Source organism: Gallus gallus, chromosome 3 (assembly GCF_016699485.2).
Source record: "Gallus gallus isolate bGalGal1 chromosome 3, bGalGal1.mat.broiler.GRCg7b, whole genome shotgun sequence".
NCBI classification, from domain to species: domain Eukaryota; kingdom Metazoa; phylum Chordata; class Aves; order Galliformes; family Phasianidae; genus Gallus; species Gallus gallus.
In genome coordinates, this window is record NC_052534.1 from 77,960,848 (window position 1) to 77,978,028 (window position 17,181).

General features: G+C 34.8%; 1 protein-coding gene across 6 annotated transcripts in view; it reads left to right on the forward strand.

The window, feature by feature from the left end:
* Positions 1-17,181, forward strand: part of IBTK (inhibitor of Bruton tyrosine kinase) — a 54,523-nt gene that overhangs the window by 12,450 nt on the left and 24,892 nt on the right. For 5 of the 6 annotated variants that reach the window (XR_005858392.2, XM_419865.8, XM_004940418.5 and 2 more), the window contains 14 exons: positions 1,158-1,282; positions 2,895-3,005; positions 3,939-4,109; positions 5,341-5,458; positions 7,042-7,222; positions 8,045-8,168; positions 9,974-10,151; positions 11,241-11,415; positions 12,196-12,792; positions 13,611-13,697; positions 14,557-14,639; positions 14,738-14,775; positions 16,495-16,591; positions 16,981-17,082. Coding sequence is in view for 5 of the 6 variants with exons in the window: in XM_419865.8 (XP_419865.2) it covers positions 1,158-1,282; positions 2,895-3,005; positions 3,939-4,109; positions 5,341-5,458; positions 7,042-7,222; positions 8,045-8,168; positions 9,974-10,151; positions 11,241-11,415; positions 12,196-12,792; positions 13,611-13,697; positions 14,557-14,639; positions 14,738-14,775; positions 16,495-16,591; positions 16,981-17,082 (2,187 nt within the window). In the remaining variant the exon portion in view is untranslated. The remainder of the gene's footprint in view (positions 1-1,157; positions 1,283-2,894; positions 3,006-3,938; positions 4,110-5,340; positions 5,459-7,041; positions 7,223-8,044; positions 8,169-9,973; positions 10,152-11,240; positions 11,416-12,195; positions 12,793-13,610; positions 13,698-14,556; positions 14,640-14,737; positions 14,776-16,494; positions 16,592-16,980; positions 17,083-17,181) is intronic. The other variant, XM_040697719.2, reaches the window with a different exon arrangement.

Genomic DNA, 17,181 nt, shown 5'->3' on the forward strand with positions numbered 1-17,181 from the left:
CTAACAAACAAACAAAAAAAACATCAAACAAAGGCAAATGATTTAATAGGTTGCCCAGAGATTTTGCAGTCTCTCTCCTTGGAGATCTTTGAAACCTGAAAAGGACGTGGTCTTGGGCAGCAAGCTCTAACTGATCATGCTTGAGCAGAAGGACTTGAACTAGATGGTTTCCAGGGGTGCCTTCCAAATGTTCTGGGATCTTTATATGAGTTCAAGCTGTCAGAAACACTGTCAAGTAACCAAAGACAATGTCTTTGAATTCAGTAGAGTGGTTTACATCACTTCTGTATCTTCTGTGAAAAGTGGGGAAGTGTGTTCTTGAATCTATACTTTTAAGGTAAAATAACTTGATATAAGTTAGCTACAGTCACTCTAAATAGAACATTTTCAAATGGGAAATGAGCATGTAGATAAAAAAAGCATGAATAACTGAGCACACATTTTCTTTGACAGAAAGTTTTTCCAACGTTTTTTGTTGTTGTTTTTAATTCTGTCTTATACTTCTTGTACCTTTGTCTTCTTGTCTCCAGAGCTGCACAGTGAAAGTTGTTCTTTTCATTTTGTTTCCAGTCAGTTTAAGTGATTTTGGTCATGCTAATCCTGAGTTTGATGTATTAATTTTACATTTTAATATGTTAAACTCTTCTAATCCTTGTAAGAGTTGGATCAGGTGCTCAAATGTACGTTTATTATAGTTTCCTACTCATCAGAAAACAGTGTTCAAATATCAGTGTAATCAAAAGTTTATTTAAAAAAAACCAGGCAAATAAAGAATAGTGAAAGTGCTTATGGCTTTCATGCAGAAGAGTATAACCGTTTTTGAGAAAGACTTCACTAAATCAAGAACTAAAAACATGTAACCTAAAGTAGTAGTAATGTTTTTCTGAGGACTGCAGTAACTGCTGTGAAGTGTTTGCATCTTACACAAAGGGAATATAGATGTGAGTAATGTTGCTAATCTTGTATACATAGTTGTCATAAAAAAATTCTGACATCATACCTTCTCATTAGAACATATGTTTTTTCAAGTTCAGTTCAAGGTGGGAAAACCACTTTCCCCTTCAAATTTTTAATGGAAACTGTAGGAGTTCTCAAATCTAGTGTGTATGAAGCTGCTGTATTTACAAACTGCAGAGAGAATATGTTTTTCATTGCAGATCTCACAGAAGTCTACACGTGGGGAAACAATATAAATTTTACGTTGGGTCATGGAGGTCAACAGAGTAAACATCATCCTGAATTGGTGGACCTCTTTCCTCGTAACAGCGTGTACATCAAACAGGTATTTTGCAAGTATTACATAGACACCTTTCTCAGTGAATGTGGAAGGATTTGTGGAGGGAAACAGCAGTCAATACTGTAATCAAGTTTTGCAAATTGACATGGAAAAAAATGTTGGCTCTTATTAGTATATTTTTATTTTTCTTTCTGGTAATTTCTCAGCAAGCTGTTTTCAAATAGCTGAGGAATATTAGACAAGACCTGCTGTATTATTTTCTTGCTGCTTTACCTCCCCATCACCTCCAATGAAACCATAATTCTGTTTCAGTCGGGAGAATGTTTTTTGATTGCTATTGATGGTTAGTATTGGTTAAATGGCTTGAAGATAATTAAAGAATTCAGAAACATGGTGCTCCTCTAACTGTTTTGTGTTTCTAGCCTCTTGTGCAACTGCCATAGTGAATGGAAGTGGGACAGTGAATTTTTCTGACATGTTGGTTTCAAATTCTTGTGTTGAAAGCAGCATGTGTTGTTAGAGCACACCTCCTATAAAGGGTAGTTTGTTCCTTTTAACTTCTTGTGACTTCAGTTTAAGAGTAATTCCCAGTTTACAATAAAAACTTGATCTAGCATTCAGTGCTAACCATCCGTGCTGCAGTTTCCTTCAGCAATTCTGAGGCAGTATTTTTACCCTTAAAACAACCTTTCTTAGGTTCTCAAGCAATGAGGCCGTTGCTTGAACATACTTTAAGAAACAAAGCTATTGAAGTAAGTTAATATACATGTTATATTTGAAGCAAGTGTTTTGTGTTACTTGTGATTTGGTTTGGTAGTGCATCTGCTGTTATACTGGTATCTTACTCATATTTTCATGATCAGATAAATTGTAACTTTTGCCTCATTTAGATTTTAGCTTTCAAAAAGGTTTACCACACTGACAAAGAAGTGAAATAACTAGAAGCATGCCTCCATCCTGTTGTCTTGTACCTGCATATAATAGAAAATCAGAGAAATATTTTTCTGAGCTGGCCTGCCGTAGTTTAATCTATTCTGGGATCTCTGTACTTTGACCATCTTAGTCATTGTGTCTGTATGGAGAGAGCTGTAGCTTTGCTATATAGGCAAAGGTCAGGGAGATGTGTGTGACGGGTGCATTTCACTTTCAGTTGAACTCTTCATTTTGTTATGAAATCCTTAGTGGTGGTTATGGTGAAAACAGGAAAAAAAACCTCTTGTTGGCTGATTGAACTAACTTTAGGGCAGATTTTGCAGTATAATTGATAGGACCAACAGTGTAGGCTGTTACATGTGTCTGTAATTATGCTTCTTTGCTTTGCTTCAAGTTTTTACCTTTTCAGTAATAATTTATCTTGATTTTAGTATTTTGTATTTTAGTATTCAAATGTCATAATCATAAAAACATTCTAAAAAGTTGCTTATAGTAACAATGCTGATCTTTTGCGTTCTTCTTTGCTTAGGTTACTTAAACCTTGGGATGAATATTCTGTGTTGCAGCATTGCATTTAGGTTCAAGTTCACAAATTCTGTCTGTATTGTAATAAGTTATTTTTACTAAAGCTGAACTTGTTCACTAGGTGGTGTTGGTAGATGTTCTTAGATTATCCAAGAAAATGAAATTGTCCTGTATTCTTTTCCCACCCTTATTCTTTCAGGTGGTACTCTGCAAATTCCACTCAGTGTTCCTTTCCCACAAAGGTCAAATCTATACATGTGGACATGGACAAGGAGGGCGCCTAGGACACGGTGATGAGCAAACATGCCTGGTAACTTAATGCTGTCTTGTGTGTAGCCTAGCATTATATTTCTTTTATATCAAACAGAAAGTCTGAAAAATGAATTAGAGTTCCTGTGAGTGTACTTTTAAAACTTCTTCAGTCACTTTGCTGCTTATTTTAAATAAATGACCTCCCCTTTCCTCACTAAGTAACATCATGAAAGGTGACAGAAGGATTATTTCGTATTAGACTTGCACAGCTGTTGAGCGAGTTCATTTGAACAGAACATTGTTGTAGTATACAAAAATGAAATTTGAAAAGACAGATACAGTGGCCATACAGTTCAGACTTAAATATCTTACCTTGTGTACTTTGTAGTGTGCACTAACTTTACAGCACAGTGTTCAGTTTTGTTAAATATTCTTAATATTGAGTATCTGATAGAACTTGATACTGTGTTCTGAATGCTATTATGAAGACCAAGGCTCACTTTTAAGCACTTTTTTTTCGTTTTTTTAAAGAACACAATTCTAGGAAGTCAGATTTTTCTTGCAAAGGGTATGGAAACTCATGTTTTGAAATAGGGATGATACTCACTGATATAAAGGAGAATTCCCATTAGAGGGCATAAAGAGTCAAAGATACAGAGCTCCTTCCTTATTCTCTGTGCCTTTCTTTAGATTATCCTGTATTTAGATGGGTGGGAGAAACCATTATAATTTTAAAAAGAAAAACAAAAAAGGTAACAGTTAATAGTTGTCTGGTTGTCTTCAAGATACAGTTTCCACTCTGATTTTAGAGCAGGTCTGCACTGGTAGCAGAGGATATGTTTTTAATGTCTAATTGGATTGGGTATGGTAAATTCGTTCATGAGTATGTTGTATGTTCATATACATTTTCATCTGTGGTTTCAATATTTTGTTACGAATTTCTGTTATATGTATGGCCATTGGTCAATACAACGCTTCTATTCTTATTTAGGTTCCAAGACTTGTGGAAGGCTTAAGTAGCCACCAGTGTTCACAGATAGCAGCAGCTAAAGATCATACTGTTGTTTTAACAGAAGATGGATGCGTTTACACATTTGGTCTAAATACTTTCCATCAGTTAGGTATTCTTCCTCCTCCTGCTAATTGCAGTGTTCCTAGACAGGTAAGAATAACATCAACCAAAAGCTTGGCTGTGTTTGTTGTTTTCATTTTTAATTTTTCTTTTACCAGAAGGTGAAATGTGAAGATGGCACAAGTAAATTTTAAACCTTTTCGGTCATGGAAGTGAAATCTGAATTCAGATAAAATCTTGACTCTCTGTTATCATACATTTCAATCTTAAATTCTTATTTGTGTCCTGATTTACATCTCAGTTTGTAACCTGAGCTATACAAAAGATTGTAGCAATAAGTATTATACAAGCTGCAGTTTCCAAAAATTTCTTCCTCCAAACTGTTCTGTAACTGAAATGAAGTAATAATAATAGGTATGTATTACTTGAGACTAATGACCTTGACACATTTTGGATCACTGGATGATGGATCTAGGAGTATGATGGTTGTATCCTTTGCTGGAAGTCCTATTGATTTTGGAGTTGTAATGCTTTGGAAAGAATAGAAACAAGGATAAGAAATAGTCAACAAAAACTAGTCAGGCTTCAGGAAAGGGTGTCGGCATCAGCAACTTGAGTGTTTTTCTATGTTCAATTGATAATTAATTTTGAATTTTTTTTAAAAGGAAATAAGAATTGTTTTACCATTGAAAACAAGTTTCATCTGGAGTAAAAAAAGAAAAAAACAAATACAAAATTGTACTACCAGTGTTATTAAAGTAGGAAAGAATCATTTGCAGAAGTGCAGTAGGATAGTGTTTTGAGGAGCAATGGGATGCCCTTCATGATAACTGTATATCCACAGTATTTCTTTTGATTTTCCAAATAGTTATTGATGGTCAAGATCAAGTTAAATATGAAGTCTGGAATTAGTAGTATATTGTTCTACAGAGCGTCTAGTGCACTAGGGCATACCAACTGAAACATTTTAAATGACACCTTTGCAGCACTCTAGTCTTTTTTGCATGTATTACACAGGTGCTTTGCAATCCTTGCATCTTACACATGAAGACCATCTAAGGAGATTTGATTTTTAGTTCTGATTAAATAGTGGGAAACAAAAAGACAACCAAAAAAGCCTTCTTTTTTTTTTTTTGTCATAACTGCACAAGTGTCCACTTGACAAACTTCTGAAATAATCCTGATTTAATAGACTGTACACGGATGGATACCAATACTGTACTTTTAATGACTTTAGAAGTTAAATGTTGTCAGAAGTTTGTACATGTGAAATTCACCCTTTGCTGCTTAATATTAAGATGTACTTTGGATTTGTGCTTAGGTTCAGGCAAAAAACCTGAAAGGTAGAATGGTGATTGGAGTGGCTGCAGGCAGATTCCATACAGTGCTATGGACTAAGGAAGCAGTGTATACCATGGGGCTGAATGGAGGCCAACTAGGTAAGGTAGAAGTGTTCTGAAAGTAAAACACAGTCATTAGAAGGTGTTACACGTACTAAAGCTATCATCTGCTTCCTACAACAGAAGCCTGGTTAAAGCTTTCTCTCTTTTCTCTTTTTTTTTGCCAATCTGATGATTTTGTCCCTCCCCACTTTTTTTTTTTTAAAGAATATTTTTGATAACGTTTACACTTTGAAATGATGGGAGCTAATCTGACTTAGCTTTTATGGTTCTTGTGTGGTTCTGCTGTTGAAAACATTAAGGATACAGAATTTGCCTTGCAGATTACACCAGGTCTTGCTGATAGTGTCTTCAATAAATTATAAACTATCTCCTTTGTCCACTGTAAACAAACTACAGTTAATTTTTTTTATATACTAACTTTCTGAAGTGAAATCCTTTCCTGTATGTAGATTCTTTTTTAAAATTACCATCATCTTTACTTAATTCAGTATTATTCTGACATGAGAACCTAATAAAAACATCTTACCCACTAGTAACTACCAACTAGTACCAACTTCCTAATTCACTGTATGAATGGGATACTTCAGTTGCATTTGTCTTTTTCAATAAACATATTGCAGTTGTTTGGATTTGTAATTCGACAGTTCTGTATCTTTATGCAGACAAAATTTAGCTAGCTCTGATACTTACAGTTAGCCTGCATCTGTTCTGAAATCTGGTTCATACACTTTTGTGTTCCTATTTAAGAGTGAAGGGGTATGTGAAAAAAATATCTTTGTCAGAGAAGCATCTTACTAATGCATATATATATATTTTTGTGTGTGTATGCATCTATCTTATACGTTTCTTGGTGGTTACTTGTGCTGTTGAGATTCTTCTGTTACTCACAAGACCCAATGCAGTACCATATGGAGGCAGTAGCTTGGATCATAAGTGGTGTAGTTCTGTCAGCTGGGAACTGTGAAAATAAACCTTGTCCCTCTATAGGAAGTTTGGGCATAGTGCTGTGCTGTTAGGACATGATTGCAGGACTTCGTGTTGCAGATGTAAGTGCGCACAAAACAGGGTTATGCTGTGTACATTTTTACAGATTCTCAATGCAGCAGAGCAGTAATGACCTGATCTTTTAAGTTCTCTGAGCCCTTACATGTACAGCTCCAACTTTTGTTTCACCTTAGCTCCCTGCCTTAGTGCTTATGTGCACTTACAGTGATTTCTGTGACGAGCTTTAGTACCTTCCAGTGACTGAAATAGTTGATGCAACAATGCAGTAATACTTCTAGTGTTATGAACTGTAATGCAATCAGATAGAAGTTCTTTCTTTGAGATGAAAGGCAATGCTGCTGCATAGTCTAATGCTATTAAATAGCTGGCCCTGTAGAATGTGCCTTACTTTATTTTTATGTCAGATCTTGAATATTTTCAGGATTTCATGGTAAACTAACAAGTATGTGTGGTGCATCTGCTAGCTGTCTTAATATTTTGAAGATGGATTATCTAACTATCTAGAAAATCTTAAAGAATTTAAAGGCTCTTCAGGGTAGGCTAGCAATATGTTCTTTAACTGAGATCTGTGAAATGTTAAATAATACTTTTTGGGGGTGTGTTGTGTTTTCTAGGTTATCTGCTGGATCCTAATGGAGAAAAGTGTGTAACTGCACCTCGACAAGTTTCTGCTCTACACCATAAAGATGTTTCTGTGTCACTGGTGTCTGCAAGTGATGGTGCCACAGTGTGTGTTACTGAAAGAGGGGATATTTATTTACTTGCAGACTATCAGTGCAAAAAGATTGCTTCGAAGTATGTGTTACTTTTCTAATTTGTTACAAAGTTTGAGGTGAAGATTTCTGACGTTTTTCTGATTGTGTATAAAGTAGCATTATTATAGCACTCCTCTGAGTTTTCTTCACTTGCAAATCTCTCATATCACCTACAGCAACTTTTTTGTGTGTTTGTTTTGTTATTAGATGGGACTAAATACCATTCATTGTTTACTAAGAATGTTAAAAAAAAAACAGTAAGAAAAAATATGTCATGCTGCAGCCTTAAAAATTTTGAAACTGGTATTTTTTGTTCATTTTCTGATTTCAAGTTTGTTTAAATGCATCTTGGTAGAGACGTTGAAGATGTTCTACTTTGTTCTGTTTTTGAGTCACTCAGCATAGCTCTGAATTTCGTAAAGAATGTGTGGATATAGCATGCTGCATAGAGTAACTTAGGTTGGAATAGGGACCTTGTAATACCACCTGATCCATGTGCTGAAACCTGAGTGTAAAACCTGTTGAAGAAACTGGGCCTATGGCTCATAAATTGTTATTAAATTAATTAATCCCATTCTCTCTGATAGTCTTCATGAACAGTTCAGAAGAGGTAATGAATGTTTTTCAACAGCTTCCAGTTATCTTTTCAGCCATAGATGTATGCAGTCTACTGATAAATATGATCAGCAGTTATGTTAGTTATACCAGCAGAGGATAACTAATTTTAAGTTGCTTTTCAGTGTCACTACTTCAGCTATGCTTTTTTTTACTACTTCTCTAAACAATAGAGATAATGTGATCTTAGAAGCAGTATTTGTTCATGATGGAAAAAATGCTACTATAACCTTTTGTGTTCTTTCAGACAGCTGAACCTTAAGAAAGTTTTAGTTAATGGGGGCTATTTGGAATACAAGGTAGACACCCAGCATCTTAAAGAAAATGGGGGTCAGAAGATCTGCATTTTAGCACTGGATGAAGCTGGAAGAGTAAGTTATGTTTCTAAAATCCCAATCTTACAGCAAACTGTTTACTGAATAATAAGAATGAAACCATTTGTGCTCCCTTGGCGAACCTCTAGTTAAAGAAATCAAAGTAGGACTTACCTTGGAAAGGAAGGTAAATTCACGCTGCAATAATAAATAACTATATGTTACTGTTTTACTATAAACAGAAGTTAACGGTACAAGATCAGGTAACAATTCATTTGCGTAGTGCTGCTAGTGATGTGTTCTTCTAAAATAACTAAAAAAGCTGTGGGAGATCTACAAAAGTTATCTACACTAGTTGATTTTTAAATCTGAGAACATCTAATCGCTTTTCATTGGAGATTGAAACTACTTTACTTTTGCTACAGCAGAAGTGGTTAGGGCATTTTTCTTGTATCTTCTCATACCTCACCTCCCTTGTCACCTTTACGTCCTCCAAAAACAGTCTCGGAAATGTTGCAGCTAAGCTTGGTGAATAACGTAGGGTTTGTAGCTACATGTAAACAGTGTTGTCTTAGATCTGCAATATTATGGAGGATTTACTATTTTCTTTCCTTATTCTCGTCCTCCTTTCACAGAGGAGCAGTTCAGAGGCTCCTTCAGAATACTGTACCAGCCCTTCCTAGTCTAGGTCTGTTCAGTGGGAGACCTGAGCCTTCAGTGCCACCTAGTGGTGCTTACAAAAAGGATTTGTTTTGAAATGCTGCCTTACAGATTGTTAAAAACTGTCTGTGTATCAAAGTAGAGATGAATGTGGGTATTTCCCTTTCTTTCCTTGCATTTGAGCAGATCTTATCTGTTTGTTAGGTCATTTGCTGCCTCAAAGGTCATAAACTTCTGTTTCAGTATTTGTTCATATGAGGTTTATCCTCTATTATCTGTGGTATTGGTAGTGTCTCTTCAGCATCTTTGGGGTACTACTTTAGCACTAAAAAACTACTTATCTTCCTACATTAGTGGAATTGTGTCAACCTACACTGCATATCTTTCCATTCTGGATGCTGACAAATAATGGGATTTGTGCTTTAGACTCTGTAAATTACTGAGTAAGGAGAGAGATTGGATCTCTGAGAGATGGAATCTGACTGAGGAAACAGAGGAACGCTTTTGTTTCCTCAGTCAGCAACTCCTAGTCTAGCTTATTTGTAGTTTTTTCAGCCAAGAGAATAGAAGACTTAGAGGGAATCTTACCAGTGTGTACCATATATATTGTGTGTGTGTGTGTGTGTGTGTGTATGTATCTGAAGGCACAGACATATCTGTATGCTTGTGTATGTATATTCACATTTCTGTTGTATGTTCTCATGTTTGGTTATGGCCTGCATCTGCAGAACCTTGGATGGTACAAAAAAACCTTAAGATTTTTGTCAGGCTATTAGCAAGATATGGTTTATGGTTTTTGGTATGCTAGTTTTGAATTTGACCTAACTCATAAGCCAGGCAGTTGTACACGTTTGTAAATCAACTGGATTAGGCTTGTTGCTTGACTTGACTTTGATATCTTTTGCTGTCCTTATTGAAATGTAATTAAAAACTGCCCTATAGATGACAGTAACAAAGATGTTTGAATATTCAGAGAAGCTTTTCAAATACTCATCATGGGCAAATGGATTTCAGTATCATAATTTTCCCCACTTTACATGTGGGTTCTTTTTTAATAGATGCTTATACTGTTTTACGGTAAGATTTAGAAGAATGTCCTTCTCCTTTTATATCTGACTTTGAAGTGGCACATTCTTGTTTCTAAAAAATACAGTACTGCTTTTATGTGATTCCTCTGAAAAATACTTCTACTGATATTACAGATTTTTTGCTGGAAGTCATCTAATAATTCCATGAAGCAGTGTCGTTGGGTATACGGCCGACAAGTCTTCATGTCTGATGTTGCTTTAAATAGGAACGAAATGATGTTTGTCACACAGGATGGTGAAGCCTTTACTGGCAAGTGGCTAGAAGAAGGAAGAAAAGTGCTAGAGAAGAAAGGTTGGTAGTGACTTCATTATTTTTTGAAGTACTTTACAATACTTGTTTTCTGCTGCTTGATCTAACAGTATTATGTAGTGAGTTTTCTCTGTGGCAGATGGTTGGTACACTGACCAGTAGTGTTTTCTTTCCTTTATGGTTAACCATCAGAGATTTCCAGGAAGAAAACTACTTCTGAAGAGCAGTAGTAGCACAAATGCCCAGCATAGCAATGTTGTCATATATTAAATGACCAATCCTAGGAAACTGGTATTGAACAAAAAAAAGAAGTATGTACTTGCCTATACTGCTTAGTTAGGGAAATCTTACTTTGTTTCCCAGACCTGGGCATAATATGGTATCCAGAGCAATTTCTTCCTTATTAACTTGGCTCACATTGCTGATGGATTGTTTTTTGGTGAAGAAGATACCTCTCTAGCATAGGACAGGTTGTTAATTTAAAGAGTTGGCTCTGTTTATAGAAGTGCCATAAGAATCTATAGATAGAAGTGAATTTACTACCAATCTGGGCTGTGTTTGTATTTTACAACTTTATGTTGTAAACATATGTATGTATCTGCTTTTGATATCTAGATGACATCTTAGTTTTTATGCTGAAATGGACTTAATCTTTGACAGCAAAAAAGCTTTCCTCTTGATCATTGCAGAGTTGCATGCTAGTTTTGCTCTGTCACTACTTGCTTTGATTTTATGTATTGTACAGTAACTCCTGAGCGCATCTCATTTTCTTGTTCTTTGTCCTGATGCTGGTATGTATCTATAGGCACACTGTTCTTTCCACTCATTGATGTTCTTTTTGCAGCTTTAGTATCTTTTAGGAAACTTCAGAATCCAGATTTGTTGATCTGTTGACTAGGTGAACATTTAATCGACATTCATGAGTGTTTTGGAATGAATGAGAGCTTCTGTGTGTGTGTTGTTTTTTTTTCTTTTGAAAGTTTGAGTGGTGCTAAGAGAGCTGAAATCTACAGTGTAATGTAAACCTTATTACTGACTGCATCAGTGAACTTGAAGTCATAAATCTTTCCATTTTTTTGATCAGTTGCAATTAGCTTGACCTTTTTGGTTTTTTTTGTCTGTTTTTATCAGAGCTAGTATCAAGCCTTCCAAATGCTTCCACTGAAATGTCTTGCTCATATGATACAAACAATGCGTATGAAAGAATTCGACTTCAGAAACTTGCTTTTGTCCACCGAGCTGTTAGTGTTGCCACAGACCCTAATGGATGCAATTTTGCTGTTTTGCAATCAGACCCTAAAACAAGGTATGTCAATAGCTGTCATTTTTCCTGTGTTTGTGCAAGTGATAAATTATTCTGCTTTTCAGAAAAGCCTATTTTTCAACACATATGGAAGTCATAATATATATAGTTATCCGTACTGCTAGACAATAGCATTTGCGTAGTGCAATTAATTACTAACAAATTAATAAGCAGAGGTGTCTTTGAGTAATTAGGATAGGTAGCATTGATATTTTGGATGAAGTGTTTAAGGCGAGCATTTGCAATCCATTTCTTAAAACACAGTGTAAATACTGTAGAAACTCATTTCCTCAGTAGTCATCAGTAATCAGTTTCAAATGAAAGTGAAAAGTGGATCTTTGGGAAAAAAATGAATGTAAAATAGAAGACCACTGAATGATGTTCTCTTAATAGTTTTCAGTATATCTGATATAGGAGTAAATATCACCTTCCTTTCTTATTGCTTTTAATTGTGATATGAAATATAGCAAACGTTTGTGTTTTCTTCTTGGAAAAATGAAATGCTGAAAAAATACTTATTGTGGGGTTAATTATAAAGACAGAAGTGCTGTATTTGATATTCCAATATGTATTTGATGTGACAGATCTTAACACATGTGATTTAATTGTATAAGTAACAATATTAGCTCTTTCTGTAAAAAAACAGAACACGAAATTTTGAGTAGTTCAGCAGTATAAGAGGAAAAAGGAGACTGCCTTACCCTCATCACTAAACATACTGTTTAAATTTTCATGGAGTTTGTAAATGGAGGATTTTTTTAATGGGTGTAATGTTTTTTCTAGCCTCTATGAAATTCCGAGTGTGTCACTATCAAGTTTTGGAGAGGATTTTGGCAAACTCTTGGATGAAACAGATGAAATGGACAGCATCCATGATGTGACTCTTCAGATTGGCACCAGAACTTACGCTGTGCACAAATACATCTTGGCTGTACGCTCTGACTTCTTCAAGAAGCTGTTTGTTTCCAGTGATAGTCAGCTAGAAACTCCAGATGTCTACCGTAAAGATGAGGATGCTGTTGGATGTGATCTGTATGTAATAGAGAAAGTGCATCCAGATCTGTTTGCATACCTTCTGCAATTCATATACACTGATACTTGTGATCTTCTGACTCATGGTTACAAACCAAAAATCCTACATAAAGAAAAATCAGAAGAGTATCAAGATACTTTAATTTCTAACCTGAACAAAATGAGTTTTGATGAAGATGTTAATAGGAAGTCTGCATTTGAAATTTACAGAAATAATCAAGTGCAAGTTCTAAATGAAAAACAGAAGAACAAATCTAAAAAAGGCAAAATTGTAGGTGGAGAAGCTAACCTCATAAAAATGTTACAAAGTGCTGCAAAAAAATTTGGACTCAGCAATTTAAGTGGAAGGTAGGTGAAAGTAAATGAATTTATATTCTGGCAAGTTCTTCACAGAGAGTTTTTGTGCTGTTAGCTTTTTATTAAAAGGGAAGAAAGATCAGTTAGGTTTGCTAAATCTGCCTTTTTCAAGTATAAAAGCTTTAAAACTTTGTGTTGCTTTCTACTAAACATTTAAATTCTAAAACTAATGGAAATGAGCAAATGCTTAGAATATGTAGAATTGTATTAGTCATTTTTTCCCACATTTATCTTCTTGTTTCAGTGAAGATAACTACTTCAGGGCAGGTGTCTTTCATGTATTTTTCACAAATACTAAAATTAATCAGAAAATATGTGAATCTACTGCTAAAAATAAACTTTCCAAGTAAAATTGCCATGATGAAGCTCTTCCCTGTTGGAAGTACATTGCCTCATAATCTACGAGCAGTGCTCCTGTATCTTTACTATTCTAATTCATAAGCCTTCATAACTTAGAATGTTAAAAAGCCTGTGCTGAAACGTGTATCTCTTCCACAGCACTGTCTTTGCTCAGATAACTGACAGATTCTACTGGCAGTAAACTCTGTAACTTCTAGATTTTTGGTCCTGTTACGTTGGACTTCAGCCTTCAGTACAGCTTTCATTAAAATAAAAAGATACCAAAAATGTAGAATAAATTTCAAGTATATTTTGCAGCTGGCCTTCTGTAGTTTTCCATGACAGATGGAATTATTTTTCAGTTTTATAGGGTGAATGGACAGAAGTGCTATTACTTCTTGAAACTTTTTCTTAGTGATTTGAACTCTTTACTGATTGTACTATTTATTACTGATGTTAATGATTTGCAGATTGGATGGAGTCAGGTTAGAAAATGGAAAAATTAATGTTGTCAACAGGAAGAATGGGAACAAACTGAAGTTTAATCAGAAAAAATGGTAAACTTTTTCAATTAAGCTTTCCTCACATCTGCTATCTTTACTACATCTCATTGTCTGTGAAATGTGGGCTAAGTTTTATCAGCTGTATTTTAGCTTCTGGTGTACACTTATTCCTTTCACAGTAACTGGTATTTATTTATTTTCTTTGTAGATCTTCATGTAGTGATCTATGAATTAGTCTGAGATGGGTTATATATAATGTATTGTTACTTCTTTTTACTGTACATCAACTTGTTCTGCAGATTAACTAGAATGCTAATGCCAGGGGAAATTCTCAGAGTAGTTCAGTCAAAAGCAGTTAAACCTCTTGCAAGTAAGCTTGCTGTTACATTAGGACTACATTGATTGGAAATAAGAAAATGTGTAACTTTTTTCTAATGGAAACAACAAATCAGGAATATCTTTCAGTAGAAGAAATTTCTTACACTTTAGTCAAATGGCTGTCCTTTAATTCTATTGATCTGATTGGGGTATCTATACACAAAGGCTTGTTGAAGCTTGTAGTAGCTGTTAATTTGATGGAAATAATGAATAACATGGACACCTTTAGATTGACTAAAATTAGCCGTAATTTATTTGGTCACAGCTATTTGAAACAATAATTGATGATTTTTTTTGAAAGAAAAATCTGAGATAGAGTGCCTCCCTTTGAGAAACCGTATTTTGGACCAAACAATGCTTTTCTTGAAATTATCTTGCCTTTACTATTACGTTTTTGTTTGTTTGTTTGACATTAAAATGCAAGTGTTTATTTTATGCGAGTACTCACTTTTTAAGGTAAGCATGTGTTTGTAGAGTATACAACTTACAGGTCTAATGAACAGTCACAGTTCTGATCCTATTAAATATCTTCTAGTTCATACCTCTGCGATGTGACATTGAAGTCTTCAGATGGAAAGGAATTCCCTTGTCATAAGTGTGTACTTTGTGCAAGACTTGGTATGTGTGTGCATATACATTTATATATAATATGTAATGTTTGTCTTTTTTTAACTGGATTTTTATTGGATCTTGAACTGAAATGCCTTTCTTTACAGATTATTTTCACAGCATGTTAAGCAGCTCGTGGATTGAGGTAAGCTTACCGATAAACAAAAATGTGTAGTGGTACATTTTTATGACAGCAAGTAAGGGACAGCTTTTTAGTTTTTTGTGGAATAACTTACCCTAAATATTGGAGAGGAGAGAAGGTTGAATTCCTGGATCCTGTTTGTAAGAAAAGAAATATCTTTAGTTACTCTATAATTGTACTACTGAGGTTCTGTTTTGTATGAGAATAATAAATCTAATATTGAATATCAAAGGAAATAAAATTATTATTTCAGCAGTTTATTTTGAGCTAGTTCATGGATTGATGCTGGCCTATTCTTGGAGGACACCAATGCCTTTGGATGTATTACCATTTATTTTCTGTAAAAGATCTTACAGTTTAAATAAAATGCTGTACTCATAGGTATTGAGTGAAAGGTACAGTAGAATCAAAAGTTGATGTGTAGTATCTCTATTTGACTTTCACTGTTAAGGCTATTTCTATTAGTCCTCAGCTGCTATTTCAAAAGGCAAAATCTTCCTATTTGCTGGCTGTGCACCAACATCTTAGATGTTAGATGCTCTTGGAGTTCTTTTCCAACCCTGATGTTTCTATGATTCTGTCTTCTTTGACATTGAGAATTCATTTAGATGCCTCTGTTTCAGTATCTGAATACCATTAATCATGATTAATGAACAAGGGGAAAGATGTAAATGGCTAAGTGTTTTTTAGAGACTGAAAGCTGAAATGTTGTTTGCAAGTTCTCTCAACTTCACATAGCTTTCTTTGGAAAGATGTAAATTGAAGGACTTGGCAAAATACTGGCAGCTCTTGTTGCTGAGTAACAAAACTTCTCCCATCCTTTAAGTTACTCTACTGCCTTTTCCTCAGTCATCCACAAGAAAATGTATCTGAAACACAAAGCTGAGTAATTAAAAAAATAAAAATTAAAAGTTGTTGAGTGTCCATTTATATTAGTTATAGCGATATTTGTTACGTGTAGATCGTCAGTCTGTTATTTTGTAAGTTGATCGCAATTGTACAGTATTCATAAGTAAAACATTCATAAGTAAATAGTTTCTGAATCAAGGACTCTAGATGTTATATGAAAGTATCAATTTCCATAAGAAATTTTAAAGCTAAGTTGGGCAATATGCCAGTACTGTAACACGCTTTTAACAGTAAAAGATATCAATCTTTTACTGTCAAGCTTTGCTACAGTGCCAGCTGAAATACATAGAAGTTAAGCCGTGACGTTGTGTATATTTGAATGATGACAGTTACTCTAGTGGTTGATGCTTGCCTTAATGGTTAGGATGATTCTTCCAATGTAGGGATTGCTGATGACCCTGTTTTCTGTGGAATTAACAGTAAAGGCTAAATTAACCTTTCAGTTTTATTCTTAAATGGGAAGTTGTAATTTCACTAGACCTTCTATACTGAGAAGAAAGGAGTTCAGTGCTCTGCTTTTAAACAATTCTGCGTTAATATTATTTTTAAGGATAACTTTTAGAGAAGATCATCAAATTGAAGACACACTGAACTGTTTCATGGCTATTTATCCAGAAGTTTGATGTGACTTTAACTGTTCTGCTGCAGTCAGTTCTTAAAATTTGAACGGCTGTTGTCCAAATGCTCAAATAATGTTCTAATGCTAAAAATGTGAACCTCAGCTTGAACAATTTGCTAAATACAACCACTGTCTTAATTATTCACTTTATTCTAAATAGTCAACAACTTATTTCCCTTCCTTTTGCATTTTAGGCTTCTTCTTGTTCTGCTCTGGAAATGCCAATACATTCTGACATACTGCAGATAATAATAGATTACCTGTATACAGATGAAGCTCTTGCAATAAAAGGTACCAGTAATGTATTTTCAGCTCAACGGTAGTTCCTGCAAGTTTTATATATTTTTAAAAGTAACTGCATAGTTAGCATGCTTGCGTTATGTCTTCATCTAGAAAATCCAAATTGGCATGACTTTAGATTCTTAGGCTGTTTACCCCACATTTTTTGTTCCTCTTTTCTGCTTGTCAAACTCAGTTTTCCTTTTCCCTCTCCTTCTTAAAAATAAATATACACGATCACTTCTTGTACTCTTCTACAAGCTATTCCTTGTGCTGTGAAATTCCATCAGAATTTGCAGTGCCGGTACATTTGTCCCCTGTTAAAATCTTGCTGAACATCTGTGTGTAACAGTTGCTTATATGACTTGCCCACGGTGCTTATGTGATGCTTTGTTTTCCAGATTCTCAAAATGTGGAATTCATATGCAATGTTCTTGTGGTAGCAGACCAGCTTCTTATATCCAGGCTCAAAGAGATATGTGAAGTAGCCATTGCAGAAAAACGTGAGTTCTGCCATTTCTATTACAGTATTTTAGATACTAAAATATACTTCTTTTAGATATTAATGCTATTGCCTTTTCTTCTGTATCTCTGCACAGAAT